This window comes from Sceloporus occidentalis, unplaced genomic scaffold, assembly GCF_023333645.1.
Source record: "Sceloporus occidentalis isolate IW3139 unplaced genomic scaffold, rSceOcc1.0.p SCAF_90, whole genome shotgun sequence".
NCBI lineage: Eukaryota > Metazoa > Chordata > Lepidosauria > Squamata > Phrynosomatidae > Sceloporus > Sceloporus occidentalis.
This window is the reverse complement of record NW_028317070.1, coordinates 1305075-1330356: the sequence shown is the minus strand read 5'-3', so window position 1 is coordinate 1330356 and position 25282 is coordinate 1305075. Positions and strand designations below refer to the sequence as shown.

General features: G+C 35.7%; 1 protein-coding gene across 5 annotated transcripts in view; it reads left to right on the top strand.

The window, feature by feature from the left end:
* Nucleotides 1–23063, top strand: part of LOC149284587 (E3 ubiquitin-protein ligase HACE1) — a 34081-nt gene extending 11018 nt beyond the window's left edge. For 4 of the 5 annotated variants that reach the window (XM_089496430.1, XM_089496429.1, XM_089496428.1 and 1 more), the window contains 17 exons: nucleotides 245–341; nucleotides 1062–1163; nucleotides 3532–3638; nucleotides 4392–4542; nucleotides 6359–6702; nucleotides 7152–7220; nucleotides 7450–7537; nucleotides 7855–7966; nucleotides 8045–8142; nucleotides 10333–10420; nucleotides 10609–10758; nucleotides 12150–12346; nucleotides 16800–16931; nucleotides 18276–18374; nucleotides 19762–19832; nucleotides 22014–22127; nucleotides 22961–23063. In XM_089496430.1, the coding sequence (XP_089352556.1) occupies nucleotides 245–341; nucleotides 1062–1163; nucleotides 3532–3638; nucleotides 4392–4542; nucleotides 6359–6702; nucleotides 7152–7220; nucleotides 7450–7537; nucleotides 7855–7966; nucleotides 8045–8142; nucleotides 10333–10420; nucleotides 10609–10758; nucleotides 12150–12346; nucleotides 16800–16931; nucleotides 18276–18374; nucleotides 19762–19832; nucleotides 22014–22127; nucleotides 22961–23063 (2122 nt within the window). Of the gene's footprint in view, nucleotides 1–244; nucleotides 342–1061; nucleotides 1164–3531; nucleotides 3639–4391; nucleotides 4639–6358; nucleotides 6703–7151; nucleotides 7221–7449; nucleotides 7538–7854; nucleotides 7967–8044; nucleotides 8143–10332; nucleotides 10421–10608; nucleotides 10759–12149; nucleotides 12347–16799; nucleotides 16932–18275; nucleotides 18375–19761; nucleotides 19833–22013; nucleotides 22128–22960 lie in introns of all 5 variants that reach the window. The other variant, XM_089496427.1, reaches the window with a different exon arrangement.
* The last annotated feature ends 2219 nt before the right edge of the window (nucleotides 23064–25282 follow it).

Below are 25282 nucleotides of genomic sequence, written 5' to 3'. Positions count from 1 at the left end.
TGATTGTAATACATTGATTGAGTTTGGGCTGCTGTGGAAAGAAAGGAAATTGCTGTAAACATTTTTGGTACAAGATAAGATAACTTGAAATTAATTTCTCCTAAAGCAATTGTGTGTGGCCAGACAAAAAAAGCAATTTTGAAAGAAAAACAGATTTCTATACTAGGGAGTAATTGGAATGTGAATGGAAACACTGAGATGCGTGCCTATTGCAATGCACAAACGATTTTCTTGTTCTACATAGTCATGGCCAGAGGGATACAGCACAAATTCTGCTACTTCGAGGAGCAAAGTACCTTCCTGATAAGAATGGAATCACACCACTGGACCTCTGTGTACAAGTAGGTTCTTCCAGTTAAGGTCAAATACAACCGCATAACTATATGTATACTACTTTGGGGTTACGTGTTTATGGTATATGCCATAGACTTTAGGGAATTCTAAACAGACTGCTTATCTCAAAGCCATAGTCTAGCCATCATTTGCAACTTAATGCATATGATAGATGAGTATGATTTTTGAAAGTTTCCCCCCATGCAAATACATAAAGAGATTCATTAGAATCCTGTCTGTGCATTTGCTCTCCTTTCCCGTACACCAGGTGTTTGTCTTGCAGGGGATGCATTCCATCAAATGCATGTCCTTTTCAGTAATGCACAGAAAACCTTGATTCAGGTCAGGCAAGACATGCACAGAAAGCTTTCCCATTAATTTCAATGAGAGTGCTTTCCTGCCAGTGAGCTCTCTAACCCAGACAACCAAACGTGATGCAAAATGCAGGCAAATTACTAAAGCACATACCTGACACAGAACCTTCCATTGATCCTCTGTGGTTGGACTGTTCTTGCCACGAGTTGGTTGTAGTTGCTGAAGAAAATGGAGTTGTTCTTATTAAATTGTGAAGGTCTGTAATTTATGCTCTTGTTAAGGAGATGTTTAAAGCAGTATGAAATTACATAAACCCCAAGCAGGCACTAATGTATAGTACTCCTCTATATTGTATCACTGCTTTAGTAGGATGACTTTAACTACATTTTTAAACCTCACTTGTATACTTGTAGGGTGGTTATGGGGAAACCTGCGATATACTCATACAGCACCATCCAAGACTTTTTCAGACATTGATTCAAATGACTCAGAATGAAGATCTTAAAGAAAATATGGTAAGTTGATTTTGTATGTTTTTGTTTGATTCCTTCAACAGTCCTCTATGACTACCATGTTCAGTTACAAGAATAATCATTGCAAGAGTGCATCATTTATACTGATTGAAGCAACTTTTCTGTAGGCAAAAATGGAGCTCAAACAAGCAGTTGAGCTTTATCAGTGTTCAAATAAGATATAGCCCTGCCAGGGATATGCTGATAAATGCGATGTGTATTTAGCACAAGCACCTTACAAGTAGTGTTAAAGTTGTCAGATCAGACATGTCAATAATGACTTCCAGTAGCTTACCTGCATTTATCAATATTTACATTGTGTCAGTTGAGATTTTTTCCTCTATGTGATACTAGAGCAATAGTTGAATTTGAAAAGGTATGAAGTTTTTTAACTTTGCCTTAGACTGCTTTGCAGTTAATGAAATAACTAGGTCACGATCCTTAGTGATAATTGTATTCCTGATTTCCAATAGTCTATCGTACACAAATGTAGGGTAAGAAGAGTCGCTAAACTATAATAAACAGGCTGAGAATGGCTAAAAAGATGGAAAGTAATTACAGCAGTAATACCGGTATATCTGAATGTAAAATTAAAGTATGTGCTCATAATAAAAGAATGCTTTAAATATGCTTCACCTGTTCTGCTGGTGAAAAAAACAAAGGGCTGAACACAGTCTATGTACCTCATTAACAAACTATTGTTGTGCAAAACCAAAACTTAAGACTGTTACGAGACACCTGAACAAATATCCATGGATTGCCCCAAAGAAGTATATGCGGTGAAACTCTGGACCAGAAAGTTAGAGAACATCTTATGTTTTCTTCTAAGGTTTTCCCCATATTGCTTGAGAAAATTGCATTAGCTGATACATGAAATAGTCTTATTTAGTAGTTTTTTTCCGCTGCAATCCCTGGTGACACTTTTTTTTATTGAATATTTATTATTTTCAACATCATATCAATGCAAACATTTTTAAAATCAGAAAAATGATAAGCAGTACTGCGACGCTGGAGCATAGTCAATGGCGCCCTCAGTGTGTGTTTCTGGAAAAATTCTGTAACGTAAAGAGTGGTAGGACGGGTACTTTCTCCTGATAGAGTCCTTGAGTTCCAAATCCAGGGCTCTGAATAATGCCGGTGCAAACTGGCACTGCCAGAACAAGTGAAGGGCAGTTTCCTCCAATTAACTGAAAATGTTGGGTGTGGAGAAAGCGCTCCATCATTGGCTGTAGATGGAGAATTCTTCTTCTCCGTATTCTATTGAAGATATGTCTGTGGGCAGAAGCACATTATATTTCTCTGTCAGCTGTTAACATCAGTGGAATCCAAACCGTTGGGCAAAATTGGAATTTCAATCTTGCACATATTTTTCCTCCATTAACTCTCATCTCCAGTGTGAGACAGAAAATCAGAAGGGAACAAGTGTCACTGAACCTAGTAGCTTCTGACTGGCCATGGAGAGTATGCCAAGATCTCCACCCCAATCCAGGAATGTTTCATCTGATGGCTTGAAGATTGAACGACAGCTGTTGAGGGGAAAAATGGATTTTCACTTGCAGTAACTTAGACTCTTCTTTTCACTCGAAAGAAAGTTACATCCCTTCGATATTTGAAGATCTGGAGACGGCTGTAATGCATCTTCTTGTCCTTACCGTTTAATTCTGGATTTTCTTCAGGCAAATGTTTAGACTCTTTCTAAAGCTCTTGCCCCCTCATGATCAAGATGGTCCCTACGGATCTTAATTTACTTCTTCAGCGGCTTACTTTTCCTACGCTTGCAGATCTACTTTCTACTTATTTTTAATAAAGTGATTATTTCACTTCCTCCAGAATTTGCTGCTAAAGTTCAACCTGCCTTTCACAAAGAACAGGATATTGTTCTACCCACCTTTTTTTTTCCTTCACCCAAGTGTGTGAAAGAATAACTTTTACATACCTTGGGTTTGAAGAGATGCCTTACTATCTATTTAGAGAGGACAAATGAGAAAATCGTATCTGTTTGTGGCCTCCTCTGGAGTCAACAAAGGTCTAAGTGTTTCTAAATGTACTGTTGGTAGATGGATCACTTTGGCCATCTGAACTGCCTGCAAGACAGCTATTTGGGGAAGTCTTCACACAGCTATTTTCATGTTCTTGGACAATATTATTGATGTAATGTGATGATGTCCAACTTAGGTGTAGTCTTTAAAATTTTCGAATTTCATAGCACTAGACATGGCAGTATTTTCCTAATACAGACATTGCACATCACTGTAGTAATATAAGAGAGATAATGGGATGCATGTTAAAACAAGAGAACAGTTATAATTCAGTTTTGCATTGCATCTAGTGAAGTAATGACATCTCAACATATTTTTTACTTCTCTTTTAGCTGCGCCAGGTCCTTGAACATTTGTCTCAGCAAAACGAAAGTCAGTATCTCAAGATCCTTACAAGCCTTGCTGAAGTAGCTACAACAAATGGCCACAAACTCCTAAGGTACGTTTGGTTCAGTGAAGCTCCACCAATGATTTTTTTTAGTAGTTTCAGTGAGCACTGCTCTGAAATTTTGAGCTGTGACAAATTAGAACTTGGTTTGTGAACAACACTCTCTGAAATATAAATATGATACAGACTACATTGGTAATTGGTAAAATAGAGCTGAGGTGTAAACTATGTCTGTTAATACTTACCAATAAGAATGTTGTGAAATCCAGCACCAAATGTCCAGCAGAAACTGACACGTGAAATAGAAATACAATCAAAATGTTAAATTGCGCTCGGTTCTTTAAGTGCAAGTTAAAATCAGATAACCTGGTAATTTGTAGGTGAAAGTCTTATTACAATTTCTCACACATTTCTTAAAAAAGTCATAGTATCATAGTTGTGTTTAAAAATATGCTGCGTTTAAAAATATACATGATTATGATTATACAACTATTGCACTCACAAACACAAGATATGGGAGATTCAACAAAGATTTTCTTCATAAGGCAGATCCTCACAAGCTTCTTCAAAAATAAGAGAGATCGACCACTAAAAAGTGTAAAAATATATATTTAATTGTGTTTATACAATTTTATATAGGTTTAACGTTTAGTGTATTGTGACATCACTTTTCGCAAATGTTAGTTTGAATTTTGTATTTGCTTTGTATATTTTGTTTGGTACCTTTTTGTAAAAAAATAGACTTTATTTCTGTTGGACTCAAAACTTAGGAATAAAATAAAAACCTGAGGTTTTCCATCACAGTATCTCTAGTAGCTATGAAGCTCAAATGAAGAGTTTACTCCGAATCGTGAGGATATTTTGCCACGTTTTTTGCATTGGGCCTTCTTCTCCCAGTAACGGAAATGACATGGGTTACAACGGAAACAAAACTCCAAGAAGCCAAGTGTTCAAGGTCAGAAAAGTATATGACGTGTTTAGGAAGATAGACGTTAAAGAGATGAATTTGACAAAGCATGCTCTCATTTATCAGACCCTTCCTGAGCAGGACGTAAGTTTTGTTGATATCATGTACTCTCCATATTAAGTTCATTACATTTCCTTACCTTTTTAATCTATGATTTAATCATAATGCCATTTTATTTACCTTTCCTTTTATAAACTATATTTCATCCCTACAACAATATCACCTTCCTCCAATCCTTCTTGATTTTAAAGGACAACTCACTTGGCAGAATCCATATTTTTTCCAAAGTTCATGAATTTACATAATTAGGAAAATAGAATGGAATTAAGGCATCAAGAGTCTCATAGTTCACTAACATGTTTTTACCTGTGTTGTCTAGTCCTGACAATTTTTATGAGGCAAGGCCGTCTTTTCAGTCCAATCTATCGGATTAATTTACTAAATTAGGAGTTTACGGTTGGTTTTCAGAACACTTGCAGTTCTCGACAACAATGTCGAGTCTTTTCACTTGGCTTTGCTGATTGAAAAAATATAGCTTTAGCATAAAAGGGACAGAGTTATGATTGACGTACAATAACAGTGGTTATTGTTCGCCTATGAATCTATCCTCTAAAAGGTCTTGGTAGTTATAAAATTCCCTTTTGAAGTTCAAATTTGACAGCTGGAACTGTGACATATTTAGATGTAAATTACAATCTTACGGTAGATGAAGGCTTTTAATTATTTGGTTCTCCTCACATATGGTGCCAAATGGGTTTGTGCTTTTGTGTTGATTTTCCATCGTTAACTGCTCTCATCTTTATACATTTATTTTCATCTTATTCAATTATTTCATTTGTTGTTTGATGACAGTTTTTTTCATCTAACTGCAGCTCATTTGTTTGTTAACAAAATAGCCCCCTGATAGCAGTATTTCATATAACAAGTAACCTGATTTACAATCATTAAAATATTTTGGGTAATATGGAAGATGTTCATACACAGTTTCTGTTCCTTTACATATTCCCCAAAATGCATTTGCCCTGTCCTTTTGCCCTATGGCTGCCCCCAGTTCTCTGGCCCTTGTATTCACTTGTTGTTCCTGTGCTAGCCCTAGTGTTTTGGGTTTTTTACCTTTCCTTATTCATCTCTCCTGGGTTCCTTCTTGTGCTGTTTCCTTCCATTTCACAGTTCCTTGTTTCTCCTTTTCTTTCCCCACATACAGAGCAAATACTCTTACCATCTTAAACATAGGCATACTTTATTCATATCTCATTTATGATCAGCTTTGACTGCCTTTTGATGATGAAGAGAAGATATTCTGTTTGGTTTGTCCTTTTAATGATTATAATAGGATCTTTTTTATTCTGAGATTATACTGACATGAGTGGATCTGAAAAAAAAACCCACCACTTGAGATGTTAAGATTTTCTTACTTGTGAAAAATAAACAGCGATCTTGCAGACTTAGACTTATTCCTGCCGTTATTGACAGGGCCAGTTTACCACCAGCTGTTGGATGAGCTGTGGAGTTTCCTCTCACCCTATGAATTATAAATAATGACCTGCTCGAACCTGGGAAGTTTCAGGGCAGGTTGTTCCTTTTGTAATATGCTTTGTATAATTTTATTTCCATGTTATTATAAAAAAAGGTATTTTTTTTTCTTTTGCATGCCTTCCTATGAAAGAAATCACCTTCTCTAATCTCACTGTACTACAACTTTCTGAATGCACACTTCTGCTGATTTGAATTTTGACATTTGCGATCCACCTTTGGTCATTGAACCTGGAAAGTATAGCTTTAAGCTCTGTCTTATTCATTTCAGCCCTTAGAATTACTTTGGCATTCTTTAGACGAATGGTTAGTGCTTATAGCCACTGAACTCACTAAAGACAAGAAAGACTCTTCCAACATCGCTTGCATTTTACTGAAGCAAAATGCACTGGATCAACAAGATATTTCTCTCGCTCATCAATCAGCCATTGGAAGGAGTGGAAGCCAAGAACATCTATTAGTATCATCAGGCAAAGGGGACTTTGAGAGCTCAGATGCTGCTGGGAAGCAGGAAGCCGTTGCAGATGGTCAGGATGTTATCTCAATGACAGCAAATCGACTGAGTGCTGTCATTCAAGCATTCTACATGTGCTGCTCTTGCCAAATGCCTCAAGGGTAAGCGTTTTTATTTTGTAGCATAAAGGTCATTCTTTCAAATAAAAATGCAAGGCCTACTTCCAAAAAAGGATGCTAAAATTTGTTTTCATTGAATCAGTTTTTAAGTATATTTAGGGACCTTTTATAGCTTTTTTATGTCTAATATTTATGTTTCAGGGAGAAAGGGCTTGTTTTGTGTACATAGAAGTTGTGTATAAAAATAGAAATGTGTATCCATTGACAAACATGCTAGCTGGATATTAATATAGACTTGTCCATGTTCTTCCATTCTTCATAAAGGGACATAATAAAAATTGATTTCATAAAAACATTCAACATTTTACTTCTTCAACTCTCTGAAAAAGCAGAAATGTAGTATATTTGTGCAGTTTTTGCCCCAAGGCCGTTTTCTCTGTCTAAAGATTTGTTGTACAACCTTACAGAAATATATATTTTTTATTGTACAGAATGACCTCGCCACGGTTCATAGAGTTTGTCTGCAAACACGATGAAGTTCTTAAATGTTTTGTTAACAGGTGGGTTTTAGGATCTAAGTGTATATTCTAATTTCATTTTTTACACATATCTGCATACTATATGAAAGAATGGCCTGTCGAGATATTTAACAGTTGCAATGATCTCTTATCTAAAATTTAAAAGGGAACCAGATGTGTGTGTGTGTGTTTGTGTGTGTATGTATATATGTGTGTGTGTGTGTGTGTATATATATATATCCTTTTTTTTTATTATTTTATTTTTTTTTAGGAACCCCAAAATTATTTTCGATCATTTTCATTTTCTGCTGGAGTGTCCAGAACTGATGGCACGTTTCATGCACATCATAAAAGCACAGGTATGTCTGTACAGTGGATTAATTAAAGCAACCAAGTTTTAAAAATACATATATGCCCTTATGCATTTCCAGATTAGTTTAAAATGTTTGTTGTGGTTTGTTTTATAAGTAGAATTTTTACTTGTTAATTTCAAATCTATTCTATATATGATCCTGTTTTATTTTGTAACTTCAGTAATTTTTGTGATAACTAATTTCAGCTTTAAAAAAACATCCTGTAAGAATCTGGCATTCTTTGGCATTTGGCTGTGTATTTAGGTGGATTTGTTTGAATTGTCTTATATTACAGTATTGTATTATATTGTCTTATATTACAGTCTTTTAAGGAGCGCTGTGAATGGTTCTATGAACACTTGCACACTGGACAACCTGATTCAGATATGGTGCATAGACCGGTGAACGAGAACGACATACTACTGGTTCACAGAGGTATGTTAAACAAAATAACCGACAAACATGCTATTCTTGTCTTTAAGAGAGTGCAATTAATTATTGTTACATATTTAGATTCTATTTTCAGGAGTAGCTGTGAAGTGGTGTTTAAATCAAATTGTGAAAAACTTAAGCAAGGTATTGCTGTGCGTTTCCATGGAGAAGAAGGCATGGTATGTTAAGTTATCAGGGTTGGGATGGGTAATAATGCTGTATAAGCACTGTACAATGAGCGATAATCACTTTTATTAACAGAAAAGGGTCCTTTACTTAATTTGTTCTGTAGTGTGTAAAATAGCCTAAATGCCAAACCACATTTGTTGTTTAGTACAGTGTTAATTGTCAAAATGATTTGCATTGAAACATATTCAAATATAAAGAGACCCAGAGTCTGTAAAAGTACTCTTTCTGGACAAACTTTGATATTTGATTGAAAACTACTTTTGCCTTAAAAAGTCCTGTGGATAACTGTTTGCTTAGGTGAGCTTGCAATTCTTGTTCTACAAGTGCTAGAATTACCTTCATCCAGTGCTGTGAAAAAGGAATTGACCCTTTTTATGACCCCGATTTTTGCATATTTGTCACACTTAAGTGTTTCAGACCATCAAACTAATTTTCAAATTAGACAAAGATTACCCAAATAAACACAAAATGCAGTTTGTAAATGATGATTTCACATAAGGAGTAAAATTCCTATCAAACCCTACCTGGCCCTATGTGAAAAGGTAACCCCCCCCCCCTTAGTTAATAAATCAATCAGTTAACCAAATTTAATTGATAATTGGCTTCAGTTTCACTAGACACAACCAGGCATGATTACTGCCAGTCCTGTTGAATCTAAACATCAATTAACTAGAACCTGTCTTGCAAAGCGAAGTAGGCTAAAAGGTCTCAAAAAGCAGCACATATGGGCGTAGGAACCGGGGGGGACAGATCCCCCCCCAGTAACTCATGCGGGGGGACCGATAATGAAGAAATCCCCCCCAGGGCCGTAGGAACCCCCCAAATTGGCAGCCAGGGCAACCGATCTTACGCGGTCCGCACCTCGAGCCCTGCTACTTACCTGTGGGAGGGTCTTCTATGCTGCACAGAGGAAGCGGAACCCAGCGGAGTGACATCACATCACATCCTGCTTCCTCTGTGCAGTACCAGAGAACGAAGAGGGAGGCCACGCCTTCTGAAGTCTGTGAGCGGCATCGAGGAGCTGCAGTGCAGGTAAGGGGGTGGGGAGGGTGTTTGAATCAGTATGCGTGATTGAGGGAATGAATCTGTGAATGAATGAGTATATGAATGAATGAGTGTGTGTGTGATAGCATGGATGTGTAAGTGCTGGAATCTAGGCATGATGGGACTGTTATTGCTGTTAGCAACCACACTCCTATCATGCCAAGTCAGCCAGTACATGCTGAAACCTAGCTAGCTGCCCCCCTTGTCTATTGATGCTGCCTGCAGAATGGGGCCTGCACATCACTTACAGCCACCCTGTACCAGCATGTACTGGCTGACTTGGCATGATAGGAGTGTGATTGCTAACAGAAATCACAGTCCCATCATGCCTAGGTTCCAGCATTTACTGGTTGGATGTGTAAGTGCTGGAACCTAGGCATGATGGGACTGTGATTGCTGTTGGCAATCACACTCCTATCATGCCAAGTCAGCCAGTACATGACCTTAGACAGACAGTTCATGCTCGAAAGCCCTCCGATGTGGCCTAGAAGAGTGGGTCAAAATTCCTTCACAACGATGAACAATGTAAAAGACTAATTTCAAGTTATGGCAAACTCTTGCAATTGTTGCCACCAAAGGTGACACAACCAGTTATTAGGTTTAGGGGTGCAATTACTTTTCCATGTGGGTGATATAGGTTTTGATTAACTCTTTACCATCAATAAATGAAATGATCATTTAAAAGCTGCATTTTGTATTTACTCATATTGTCTTTGTCTTATATTAGTTGGATGATCTGAACCAGATTAAATGTGACAAATAAGCAAACGTAGAAGAGATCAGGAAGGTGCAAATACTTATTCACAATACTATACATTGCATAACTTACTTTGGTTGAGGTTGGTTTTCTCTGCTTAGAAAGGTTGGCTACCCAAAGCTCTTACACGCAATCCACTCAGTCTGTATTGTAGTACCTGTCAATCAAGTCTGGACCATTTTGTTGCTTAATTACTTGTATCCCTTGATATTTCTTGTTAGTGTACTGTATATAGGATACTTACTAGAACCCCAGTATAAAATCTTTACTTGAATGTTCCATTCCCAATGTTGAAGCAGTGTACACAAGCGCGTGCTTTCTTAGGCATATAGGGCCTGTCGGTCACTAACACTCACAAATTCTGTTTTGCTTGTTGCAGGGCCAAGGTGTGGTACGGGAGTGGTTTGATATATTATCTTCTGAAATGATCAATCCTGACTATGCATTGTTTACACAATCAGCAGATGGTAAGTGATAAACCAATTTTGTTAATAATAATAATAGAGAGTTTGGTGAGACAAGTATTTTACTGACCACTAAGGAGTAAGTTTTGTATTCTGAGCCACCGATCTCATTCTTGCACATAGGAGAACTTGTGTAGAATGCCTGTAGTTTTCTATAATATTTTAATTTCTGTTTTAATCTCTCTCTAAAGGAACAACTTTCCAGCCAAATAGCAACTCCTCTGTAAATCCGGATCATCTCAACTACTTCAGATTTGCAGGCGAGATCCTGGGTTTAGCGCTCTACCACAGACAACTGGTCAACATTTATTTCACCAGATCTTTTTACAAGCATATTCTTGGTATGATTACAAAAAATGTCCCCTAAAAAGTAGAAGCCCCCTTTTTTGCTTTGGACCCTTAAAGAGGAAAGACCAAATGGGTGTTGTATGGATAAATCAGCTAATAAAAAAAATGTAGGCTTTTCTGGTTCCATTAAAATAATAACCAAAAAACATAGATTTTCTTTGTGATGTGGGGAATTACCAGTAGTTTAGTCTGCATTACGTAAAATCTGTTCCTGAAAAGGGGGCAAGTGATTAGTTTTGATATCTGGCCCGTTCATCAGTGAGTGGAATGGATTAGCTATCTTGATGAATTGCTATCGAAAATAACACAATTTTTTCCCACTTTCAAAAGATTTATGTGAATGTGCTATGAACAGATGTCGTGATTTTTCTCTTAAAAGCTTTTCATTTCCCCCCTGAGAACTATGAATTTTTTTGCTGGTGTTTAAAGAAATATTACTCATAGGAATAGTTTAGATTTTTTTTCTCTGAAATAAATAGCATTTCTCCCACCCTCCCATGCTGTATTGGTTGTAGGAATCGCTATGCTTTTGTCCAGTAAATAAATGTCATAAAATAATGTCAGACGGACAGGTGAAAAAAATAAGGCAAAATCCCGGCTCAATTGTTTAAGCATTGCATTTATCAGTGGAAGAAAAATGTCACTCGGACTATGTTGATATAAAATTCCTTTAAAATTACATCAGATAATAACCAAAGGTTCGCTGTTAGAAATATTAATAAGGTGTGAATGATTTCAAGCTCAAGGCTAGAATGCATAGTGCCTTTTTTCATCCTCGGTGTGAAACCCAGCACACGTTTTCTGCTTCTGAAACACTTAAGAGGTTGTGAAAGGCATTCTGAATTGGTTAAGATGATGACTTTAAATAGTATTGCACCTGCCTTTCCACCTTGTGGCCGTGTGAGCCTGGTTTATGTCAACTCTTGCCAATCCTTATTTAATCAGTAAACAAACCTAACAGTAGCTACAAAGCTCATTAATCTCTGATAAAGCATCTTTTACAGCATTGGATGTTAAGACAGTTTTTAAAATCAGTTAAGGCAGCCAACGCCAGCACATAAATCAAAGAGGTCAGCATACTCCTGGGAATGACCAGCTGATTGTGCTAACTAGTACTTCTATTTTGTTCACCGTATATACATTTGCATAGGTGAAGTTGAGAGGTGAGGCAGTGTAATTTCCATACTTACTAACATTGCATTTCTTTTAGTAGACTTTTAATATAAGTGAAAAAAACAAATGTAACCTTAAAGTTGCTGCATTGCGTTATTGGCAGGGGGCTGAAGAGGGCAGTCTTGTACAAGAAATATGCACACAAGTGTAACAACTGAAATATTTTCCTTAACAAAAAAAAAATAAAGTCTGCATGTTCTTAATACTGCAGGTATCCCTGTAAATTACCAAGACGTGGCCTCTATCGACCCAGAATACGCAAAGAACTTGCAGTGGATTTTAGATAATGACATTAGTGACCTGGGTCTGGAACTTACCTTCTCCGTAGAGACAGATGTCTTTGGAGCTATGGAGGAAGTGCCCTTAAAACCTGGAGGAGCGAGCATTCTTGTTACACAAGAGAACAAGGTGAGTGATGAGACTGGTGTCAAGACGTACTTGTAAGCTGTCACTGGAAACATCCAATTCACACTAGGGTACTGCTGCATCTCGCTCCACAGGGCTTAGAGTATCTGTTTTGGAAACACAACATATCTTGAGGAATCTCTGTTCTGCGATTAGCCTGTGACATTAGTAATCCATCATATTAACCATCCCGAACTGCTTTCATTCACACTCCTCATTCACCAAGTAGGTTGGGTCATATGGGTTTCTGGCTTGAAATCCCATGTAGGGTTGTAATGTCTTCAAAAATTACAATAATATCACAAGTACACTTTTCAATTTTTTTTCCCCCCAGAAACCCCCTTTTTAGTGAGATCTGGGCATTTAGCAGAACTTCTTTAGGTAAAGTCTTCTCTATCATTTGCCATTGATGTTATACTATATAAAACATTTTGTTTTATTATTGATGTGTCCATTTTACCCTTCATATGGAACACCCTTGCCCATTGTTATGGAAAAAAGACACAGTATTGACTGATTGTAACAAATAATCCTTGTAATGTCATATCCTTGTAGCATGACTCGTTCTTATCCATCGTTTGTCATTAAGTGTCACTTCTGAAAAATGTTTAGTTTCTGGTCTCTGACACCGTTTTAATTATGAACATCCATTTTGCTATGACAAATACATAGATGTTGCAACAGTAGGAAATCTGCCTTATGTTTCAGTAAATGTCTCCACGTTTTGTCTGAACAATATAATAATGACACATGATTGAAGTGTTGGATGATTTAACACCACAGATTGGGTTGCGGCTTGAATGCTATTTTTCTTTCGTTTGTGCAGATGCCGAGAAATTTTCTGCCATAAATTATGTGAGATCTGTAAAACATTCCTTATGTTCTTGAATAATAATCATAAAAAATTCCAGAGTATTTCCATCACGATTATGCAATAATTGCACACAGACGCTGATTAAAGTGATTGTGTAATTTACATGTCACATCGCTGGCCTCCCAAGTATTTTAAAATGCAATTCCATTTTTTATTTTGCTGGCAGTTTCTAATGTATCTAACATGCTAAAGCAGTCATTCTTGGGATGTACTTTTTTGGGGGTACTCGTCCTGACATTAAGTATTGTCTGTGCTTTACCTGTCCCTCATGGTTACAGGTGTTTCCGGACCCCTGGTTTGTAATTCCTAACCCTCCATGTGCTTCTTTGTTTTCCTGAACCACAATCACAGCTAGACCTTCTACACGAATATTTCCTCATGCTTAAACTATCATGACATTGTTGACGGTTAATAGGGGTTTTGGTGAAAGAATCCTGCCCAATATCAAGCCTAGAGGTAGTGCATTTAGATTAATGCTGAAATACTGGCACGTGAAAGCTGTAATGTTTTTTTCTGCCGGCTATCGTTAACAGGCTAATGAATAGGCTCATGGAATAGCTTTCATTCTCCAGCTTTTCTGCTCTTAGTAAATCTATGCAAGGCTGTTATGCTCTTTCTCCTGCTTATCCCTTATTTCCCTCTTTAAAAGCATGGTGCTCTTGGCTTTTGGTTAATGAATGTGCCCTGAATAAATAGGTATCATGCAAATCATAAACCTAGAGATTAAACCTAGAAAGAAATATCTTGTGCGTGTGTATATATATGTATATATATAATAGAGTGTGTGTGTGTGTATATACACTGTATATGTGTGTGTACGTATGTGTATATGTGTGTGTGTGTACATATATGTGTGTGTATGTATATATATATATATATATATATATATATATATATATATATATATATAATTATAACAACAATTATTTCCTTCTCAGCCCTAGCCATAGGAGGTTTTATCAGACTGTTTTATGAGTTACCGAAGGGGTTAAAATTAAAACACACTGCAAAGTAAATTAGACAAGACACATAAGTACATGCTTCATTCCAAGGATATCATTTTGAGATGAGACTTCAGCTTTAATTGCTATGCTGATTCTAGTTAAGACAGCCGTTCAATTAACTGTGGATGCGGAAAAGCACTTTGCATCCTATGATTCACTACTTTACGTTAATCACATATCTAATAAAATCAATTAATTAAAAAAATAAAAGAAAGAAACCTTGTTTAAATCGGTTACCAAAAAAAATGTAGTATACCGGCTGAATTTATTTATTTATTTTTTTAAAAGAGAAATCCTTGGCTTCGTGGTTTTGTTCTGAACCCTTAACGATTTGCTGCAGGGATTTGAAATTCATGCAAGCTCAACCTGCGGTATCTATAGAACGTCTCCAAAAAGGGGGCTTTCACAGGGCACAAAATCCAGAACAGTGCATTATGCCTACAAATCATGTTTTTGTCCATGTTCAGTAAGATTTCTCAGCAAGATTTATGTTTTTATTTTCTTGTTCTTCGTTAAAAATATGCTGTAACGCGTCATATAATAATTGACGGCAGATAACGATTCAATTAATCTAATCTGATTAATGGATTCTAATTCTAATCTAATCTGCCCATATATTCCTACAGCTACATAACTAAACAATGGAATGAATCGCCTGGAAATGGAATCTCTCCTTTCATTATGCTATGCATTGAATACACAAACAACAAAAAAACCCCAAAACAAACGTGTGACATTACATATTTGGTCAGCAAGTTCTTACAAGCAGCATTTTAGCCTCTATATAGCCAGTGACAATGCGGCAATGGTTAGGGTTAAAACAATTTTATTTTAGGGAGGTTTTGGTTTGGAGTAAAAATGTGGATTCCATTGTATTTTAGTTTCTGTTTTTGTTTTTTGTTTTTTAAATAAAACCTAGGGGGATCGCTTTAAACATTTGGAAGATTTAATTAAAACATTGTCCTTGCTCGCCCCTCTTTTTTTTTTTTGAAAGGGAGAAGGAAAGTAAGACCTTAAAACTTAATTACAATGACTAGATATTACATACATTAAATTTGCGATTATAAAATGCTTTTAAACTTTCAGAATGGACATCAATATATATTTTACATCTTTAAGCCTGTATATCCCTGTTGCTTAAAAAGTAGAAAGAGCAGCTTCACTCAGCGCGTTTTTAATTGTTATGATTCGTGATTAAAGCGGCACTTTAATATATCCATCATATATACTTTTAATACGTATGATAGTTGAGTGGTCCCTACAAGTGATTCCTTTTGCAAATGTATGGTGGGATTCTACAGACCCCCCCCCCTGCACTTGTCGCTTTACCTGCCTCCTCCATCTATTTGTTGTGCAAGAAACAAATCTTTTGACAAATGCTATACTTACAGCCGGTCAGTACCAGTGCTAGCTCAGCAAGTGTTTGAGGGGGGGTGTCTAATGAGATCCCCTTTGCGCATGTTCAGAAAGCACTACCATTAATTTCAACGAGACTGCCTTCCAGTCACTGATTGGCTGCTCTGGAGCTTCTCAATAATTGTATTTTTTAATATTTTAAAGAATATTAAAGAATTTGCATTCTCCTGATCCGGATGGGTATATTATACCCATAATAAAATGAAATTATAAAAAAGAAAAGAATTTCTTATGAGACTTGAAACGTAGTAGCTTCTTGGTTTGCTGACTTTTCAGCTTGGATATGTAAGTCCACATCATGTATATGACCCATATAATTTTCACCTTCATCACCTTTTACTTTTAATGCTTTTATCTTTTTGTTGGGGAATGAAAAGTATGTAAGAGCATAATGATAGGTTCTGTAGCGCATGACTGTAAGGCCCTCTGTTTTTCATGTTTTTCTTGCATCAAAGATAAAGTAAAATACGTGCCATTGCTTTGTCGTTCAAGAGTGTATGTTCATGGTTATTAATGTAAGATTACAGGATAGGTTAAAAATAAAATAGTCAGGCCCATAAAAGTCACCTCCATCTTTCTTGCAGCTCTAAAATATCTCCTGGTCCTCTTAGTTGTTACTTGTTATGCTCTTCTAATTTGCTGCTGGCTTTCTGCTATTTAATGATTATTATATGTTTGGTTTGGTTTGTTGCACCCTTGTTTTTGCTGTTTTTTTTTCTTCTTCTCTCTTACAGTACCCCTCACACACCACTAGATGTCAGTGAATATCTGCAGATCTTTTAGGGTGCCCCCCCCCAAATCCTATTTTATTCTTTATGAGAGAAACATTTACGTGTAGATCCAACAATTTAAAGAAAATGATTTAACAAAAAAAATAAAAACATGCATTAATGCAGCAACTATTTAAACTTAATAAGTAGCCATGGGAAATAAGGGCAGCAGAATCGAGATTCTTCTACCTTAAGGAATAGAAAACAAAACAAAACAAAAAAAACCATTAGCTATTTGAGGCTCTGTATCTTTGTACCTTGGTATCTTGCTTAGTAAGTGTCTTTTTTTTGCACACGTATGACAATGTGTTGAACAGAAACACTTCATGACATAGTTGACTGCATTGAATGTAGAATCGCGCAGTCTTAATGGCTGTTTTTTCTCATTGCAGGCAGAATATGTTCAGCTTGTCACCGAACTTCGAATGACGAGGGCTATACAGCCGCAGATCAACTGGTTTTTGCAAGGGTTCCATATGTTTATACCTCCTTCTCTTATACAGCTTTTTGATGAATTTGAGCTGGTAAGCAGAATCCCTTGTGTTTACTCCATTTACTGACTTTTGAAAAGGATACATCATCTTTTCTTTGTCTAAATGTAAAGCAAAAAAAACATATTTCGGGAAATACAATATATAATTTTGGTAACATCTGTTGGGCATGTCTGTAAATAGCACCTTTTTTTTGTTTCAAGTATTTCAAACCAACCCGTTTTGGGGTGCTAAATACTGAAATACATGAATTAATATTTTCTCGCATTATTTGTGCTTTTAAAACACCCTAATGCCCTAATGGCATGTGTACAAATGATGTATAAATGCTTCCAGCATAGCAGTTGAACCATTTTTGTACCGTTAACGAAAGTACAGTAGTCCTCCCTGGTTCAAAACTTTTTGGCACGTAACGGCCTACTTTGATGACATCCAGGTAGATTTTAATATGTATTGTTCCAATAAACTACCTTTACCAGTGTTGCACAGCATTAATCCAAGTAATAGTGTATGTAACGTTTGGAGAAAAAATATCTCCTTGTCCCAATGGCCAGATTATGGTGCGTAAGTGTTTTCTTACTTGTTCCAATAGCCGTTTGGTTGTGAGAACAGCAGTGAATGCTATTTTTTCCATTATTTCTTGGCTAACCATCTTTCTGTATACAGTCATAATAATAATATATTATCTGCAATTATCTCTTTTCTTGTGTTTTTTTTTTTTTTTTTTTTTTTTAATAGTCTGCTAAACGTAATCTACTGAGTAAATAAATTCAATGTGCTGTGAACGACTCCAATGCAAATAAGCTGTTCTGTAATTGTGAGATAGGAAGCAGACATTATTGCACATGGCATAGATACACATTATTAACTAGGGCGAGATAAATATGCACAGTCAGTCCTCTTAATTTCTTAATGCAATGCTGAAGCATATCATGGCACTCACTAGTGGGACCAAATAAGATACGTATTAATTGTTTACATTAATTATCTGCATTATATCGCTTGCTTATGATTTTGCTTTTTAACGTGTACTGTGGGATTAAAGCAGTGTTTTGCTTTTCGTACAAGGTTGGTTTTATATGAAGTGCCGTGTGCCCTTAAGCATAAAGACCAAAGGCGTCCATCAGAAAAAAATGAGTTTTAAGAGTATGCGAGGCAGAATTTACATTTGTTATGTGGCGCTGGAATAAAAAGAGCATTCTGATTCTGAAGTCATTTGCAAAGCTTGTAAATACTGGGATACAATATTGTGTATATGGGTTAAGTAGACTGTAATCATTGCTAATGAAGAAGAAATACATATCATAGTGAAAATCTTTTTAAATTACATTTTTAGTTCGTTAACAAATTGACTAATTGTTTAGTTCTCCTGTTAAGGAGCTGCTTCTGTCTGGCATGCCAGAAATTGATGTGAATGATTGGATAAGAAACACAGAATACACAAGTGGATATGAAAGAGATGATCAAGTGATTCAGGTAAATCTCACTTTAGAGCTCAAAAAAATGTTTTGCTGTGTTGATAGCATCTGTATTTGTATGCCACTTGTATGGATATTATGCAACTATTCCATTGGTTATTATGGCGATAAGACTACTTTACACCAGAATGACTATTTATACCTAACCCTCACTTGAATAGAATTGAGACATGTAAGGCAGAGGTTTCCATTGTATAACAGAGGAAAAGCCTATGATGCCTATGATGTAAAATAAATATAGATGCAAACTTAAAGGGACACTCCAGCCAACATATTCACTTTAATGCTTATGATAGCTGAGATGTCCCTTTAAATTTCTTTGATGTTTCCCTTACAAATGCATGAAAGGATTCTGAAAATTGCCTCCCATATGCTTCTGCCTCCCCCATCTATTTTCCATGCAGGAGATGTGTTTGGTCAAACACATTTCCTTGCATGTGATATGCTTATTGCCAGAGTGGCAAATGTCATGGGAAGTACCAACAAGTTTTGTTGGAATACGGAAGAGGCAGTGAGCTGCAGGTTTTGCCTAGGGTAAGTAATTTTTGTTCTGTTTTTAAGAAATGCAAATTAAATTAGCTTAATATGCATTCTTTAGTATGACTGCGGGGGCCAGAAAACTTTTCCTTGAAACATGCAGTGATGCCAGTTTTTTCACTACTCCAGTGGTGCTACTATCCAGTAGTCTTTTACTAATGGCCAAAAAAAACCTATTTGGACATATTTTTTTATTTTTTTTTTGTTCCATTTGTTTTAAGATAACAAATTTAGTTTGTTCCCCTTCTGGATCGGATGAAATTCATCGTCAATCACCCTCTTTCACGCTCTCAATGTCTCCCTACCTTCACCGCCAACCAATTCTACATTCCTGTCTCCTTTCCTGCAACTCTACTTCTTCTCTTGCCTCTTCATGCTCTTTACCTATTTTCTTCATCTGCTTCTCCCCAGTATCAACTCCCATTATCCAGGCCTCCCAGAGCGCTTCTGCAAAAGGGCAGAGCCTCCACACACAACATAGGAGAGTGAGTGTGTAAGAGAGTATAAGACTGAATAAAAACAAAGGAATGCAAACATATACACAGAGCTCTCTGCTTTGCTTTCATTTGTCTCATTGGGGGGTCCCTCCTTGTTGTCGACATTCACACAAATTAACAGAACTGAAAAATTTTGGCAAAAGATGCTGCTTGTCTAACAGGTACTGCATAGGGTACATACGTTGGAAAGAGGTAATATAGTAGAGATTCCATAATTTCATGATCAATGTTGTGCGAAAGGTTGACCATCATGGATGCATCCATCCTTGCTATTGTTTATAAATATAAGTACAAGAACATGCATGATTAAATAACATCTGTTTTTTTTTTTCTTATTTTTTTTTTTTTTAGTGGTTTTGGGAGGTGGTACAAGAATTAACACAGGAAGAGAGGGTTCTGCTTTTGCAGTTTGTAACAGGCAGGTGAGTAATACATTCAGAGAATTATTTTCTTATGTGTCATGTACAGCTTACACTAACAGATTACAGTGGCATTACACAACTGCAATAGCGGGAGACAACACTTTTTCATGCTCTCTTTCAATCGCTACCAGGTATGTGCCGTGATCTACTCTGTCATTTCAGGAATTGGTTCTACAGAAGGATTTAAGAGCCTTTCTCCTAACCTAACACTGCAAGAAAGCAGTTTAAAGCTTTTATTTATTACTTGCGTTCGGAGAATGAATAGGTCTGTGCTTGTTGAAAATAAATAGAAAACATTTCTTCCAATCATTGTAGATCAAACTCTTGAGTAAAATGAAAACACAGTTCCAGCTCCCTGATCATTAGATGCTTGTTTTTTTTCCCCAAGTAAATATGCCTCCTTTCCCTGACTTGTAGTCTGTCTCTGCTTTCCCAGTTTATTCATTACAATCTCATCACCGTCTGAGTATACCTTTAGTACCACTTCAGTGAAAAAATCAAACATTCTTTCCCCTGGATGCTGGCCATAAAATTAATTCAATGGATCTGGTAAAACAAATACATTTGTGATTGTGGCTTTTATGATTTTCTGAATGTCTTTAAGCATAACTTTAGATGTCTTTGTCTCCCGCTGTACATTTGCTGCAGCGTAATAATGACCTGGATTTTGATGGTTATATTGTTTATGAAACAATATAGTGTTGCGCATATAAAGACACGAAAAACTGCTGGAATCGTGGAGGCATCAGTCACACTAGCTACATTACATATTTCTTCCTGTTTGCTTGCCAAGAGTAGATACTCCACAGACTTGCAGACCGGCTAATGTCTTTATTCTTTGTTAAAGAGGGGAGCTTTCTTTTAATAAAACAATTGATTTTTAATGTTTTCTTACATCTGTGCCATAAATGCAGACCTTATATCTGTCCACTTGGTAGGTAGATGGAGGCACGGCAAAACCTATTTTGGGCTAATACACTTAAGTATGTGTTTTAACGTGACATCAGAGAGAGCACCTTTCTCCTGTTGATTCCTTAACGTTATTGTTGATGTGATCTTGATAATATATTACAAAGCTGAAATCAAATATTAGTAGAAGCCACAAGACTCCATTTGATACAGTGATTGGTTTAAGGAATTCATGTTTTTGTGCCTGTTTGAGCAATGTGTGGTAGCTGGTCTAGCTGTTTTATCTTAGTCCAATCTATTAAACACCCTGACTCCTTATGAAACTGTATGTGGTAAACAACAGAATGAAACATCCAGCCAAACATTCTGAATAATAAAAGCCTATGGAGGAACTGACTTCATTAGCATTGCCGTAAGGAATCACAATCGCAGATAAAGGATGTTTATTTGAACGAAATTAGCTTAATTACATATTTGTCAATTCTAACCTACATTACTGTATACAGCACCAGAAAAATATCCATGGGACTTGGTGGCTTTGTTCATTTATTATAACATTTTAGTTTTCACTTATAAACATATTTATTCTTAGAATCTGGTTTACGGTGTGAAGCAACAATAAACTCTTATATTGAGATAGTATTTATTTAGCTCCTGTGGAAGCCACATTTGGCACCTACATCCTTTTGCCATTTTATCAAGTCTCTCTGTGACTTAAATCTTCATTAAAAAATTTTCTCTGAAGGCTGGAAAGTAAACAAAAAACTGATTTAACTGTTGTGATGAAAACACATTTATTATAAATATACCAATGCAAAAGGGATCCCCAGTGAAATATAGTCCTCATATAAGCATTCTTCTACTGCAGTACTTATTGCTACCATACATTTCACTAAATATAAGAAGAATCTTCTTGATTTTTATATTCCTACGAATATTAGAACAAATTGGTTTCATTTCACGATATAGCAATTTCTTTTCAAGATCTTATATACACTGGGAGAGCAGGTGTGCTGCTTGGTGACATTAATTTCCTATTAGGAGAGTTAACCTGTCAAGGGAATTATGTTGATTTTTGTCAGTTCTTTCTTCGTAGTTGATTGATATGCAGTTTTTTTTTTCCTCTTTCTTGATACAGTTCCATAATTTATTATTTCAACGTTGAACATGAAATATAGTTTATGCCATCCCTGCATGTGCCCTGGTTATTGTAATTAAATATTCAATTGTATTTCTTGTCAAGTGTGATGTTATATGACATTTTCATTGCAGTTCCAGGGTACCTCATGGTGGATTTGCATATATCATGGGTGGAAGTGGTCTGCAGAATTTCACCATAGCAGCTGTGGCATATACACCAAATCTACTGCCAACATCAAGCACATGGTAAGATGCAATTATGGATGCAGTGTGACAAAACGGCCCTCTAAATACTTGTTTCCATGAAGTATATACAAGGCAGGTGTGAAAATATTGTAAAGTAAGAATGCATTCACAAATCAAACAAAATGCGAAGTGAGTGAAAAGAAAACATATATCAATATTTGGTGTGACCAAATACAAAACAGAAATCCAACAGAAATGTATATTTTATACATCTTTAGAAAACCAATCTTGTAAACTTCCAAAGTAAAAGTTCCCTTCTCAAAATTCAAAACCGTTTTGTAAAAATAACTATGGTTTAGCCGCACTTTATGGTATATGTATGGAGTACCATTGGCATTTATGATTACTTCAGTCCTTGCCCTTATTTTGTTGTAATTCATATATGTATGATAGTTACTTGTTAAAATTAGCCCTTACATGCAGGGATCTGGAATTAGAACAAAGCTTCTAAACCATAAGCCTGACATGAATGCTTAAATAAATAATTTCTGCAGATTTATAAGGTCTATGCATCAAATGTATTCCTCACCTATGTGGCATTTGATATTATTCCCTTAAGTATTTTTTAAAGCAGCTCTTTGCTTTGAGATCGGCTATCCTGTTTTAGCTTTCAGTTAGTACTTACAAAACTGAGCAAACTGGTGAATTGTATGAATTTACATGTCATAGTGCTTGAGTTTGATGGTTCTACATTCCCCTTAACTGAAACTTTATCTAGTATTTTTTTACTAACATTTTACTTAATATTACATTTGTTTCCGTTACCTGTTACTTAATTTATTAAGCACGAGTTAATCTATATAATCACTGGGACTGTTTTTTTTGTCTTCCAGTATCAATATGCTGAAGTTACCTGAATATCCCAGTAAAGAAATCCTGAAGGACAGACTTCTTGTGGCATTGCACTGTGGCAGCTACGGTTACACAATGGCATAATAAAGAAAGAGGAAAAAGATCATCTGACTAGTAATGCTCAATTTAGAACGGCAGAGCCAATTTAGAAATCTGTCAAGGATGAAAATGACTAGATATTGCCCACAGGCTGAGCTGACTTTCAAAGATTTGTAAAGTACCTATTTTCTTAGAATATGTATTTATGAGGTTAAGAGACTTCAGAAACCAAAAAAAACACTCTGTGGTATCCTGATTTTCCTGTTACAGATAGTTTTAACATTTAGGTACATGATTAATGTATAACTGACCTATTTTCATTATTTCTTTTGTGTGCTTTGTCTTGACTTGATTTTACTTTTTTTAAGGAACAAGTGTTGTTGCGTAATAGTGTGAGTTTAGAAAAAGATCATTGAAAAAGTTGAGGATATAATGGATTTTTTGTATACATAGCTTTTACTTTTTTAAATGGTGTTTACCAATATGTAAAAAATATTTTTTTTGTCATCACACCATCCTCCTGTTGACATTTTTATCGTATGTGTTTCTGTTTACAAATATACAGATATTTTTTTTTTTTCTAATGGACTGTTTTTTGGACATCATAACATCAGTCAATGGGGGAAAAAAGGAGGAAAAATGTTGTTCAAAATTTTATTGCCGTAATGTGTGTTTTTTGGTCATTCCAATTTTAGCCCTTTCGTTGTTTTCATTTCTAGTGCAAAGTATTCAAAGTGTAATTTTGTAAAAATGATTTTGGTGAAATATAAAATATTTTATAAATGGTCTTTAAAGCACGGTAGTAAATTATTTTGCTGTGTATCCTTAATACATCGTTAATGATCTGCAGTAAGGGGAAAGAACACAAATCAAACCAAACTGCCTTAGCCTGCAGTCATGAAAGTTTTCTAATTGAAAAGATAAGAGCAGCAAGCACAAAGCTTAAGTCTGATTTAATTGAGAGGATATTTGGTGTGAACACATTTATTTAGAGTAGTCTTTTTATGGTCTTTCTGATGAATAACCAGGAAAAGACACCACATAATCCTTTTTTTCCTCCATTTAAAACATTTTAAGGTCATCCATAAAGCAAGTTTATATTTTGTGGCAAAAAACTTTAATGCTTGTCTACACCTGCATTTTCACAATCCTAAAACTTTTACATTTGTTTAAAACACGTACTTTCTGTTTCAGGAGGCTCATGTTTTAGATTTGGTGCCAGTTTATAGCTACTATTAAATATAAAAAACCTATTCAGCAAACTGAAATAAACATTTTTTAAATTAAAAACCTATTAGAAATATTTTTCATGCATAAAATATTAAAATGAGGGACATAGGGAACAGATGTGCTGCCTTTTGAGACCTTTTAGCAATTTCATTTGATTAATTGGTTGATATAGCAACTGAGGGGATAATTATTTTTTCACCTATGGCCAGGTATGGTTGGATTGTTTTTTTTGTTCTATAAATGAAATCCCCCATTTTAAAAAAACTTCATTTTGTATTTACTAGGGCTATCTTTTTCCAATATTTTTTATAAACTTTTTTTTTTTTATTAAAGGATAAGATTACAAATAAGTGGTATCATAAAGAATGCAATTAGATACAACTCGCTAAAAGAAGTCTTTAAATGGTACACAAGTTTGTTTTTTATCTTCCACTTTATATTGTATCCACATCACGCTAACAAGAGAAGAAAATCTCCAGACGACGGCAAAGCTTGAGAAAAATGTAGAGAATCTGAACAACTTTGGAAGCAGAAATCAGAACTCTAATAGTGAAAGAATATTGTAGGTTTTTATCGTATTACTAGACAAGAGGAAACCATCTGAAAAGGAATCCACTTAAACAGTTTTTCAAAGTTTTCTTTTCAACAAACCATAAACTATAAATAAACAACCTAATGAACCATCTCTGTCTCTTTGTCAGTAGATCCTAAAAGGGGGTACATTTCCAGATCTACCAACCTCTTAGGTGCCAAATCACTTTGAGTATTAGAAAAAGTATAGGTTTAGAATGGAGAAGGATGTCAATTCAGTCATGTGATTAGTTATTCATTACTAATACACTGACAACAGTACCATGGTGGGATCCTCTAATAATTCTATTAAACCAGGCCACATTTGAAATAAAGAATCTTAGTTCTTAGCTCTTTGTCCAGACTAGCCTATAACCAATCCATCTCCATCAAGTCTAATACTTTTGTTTTTAGAAATCCAATAGTGTGAGGTTGAGCCATGAACCCATTGATATAAAATGGTT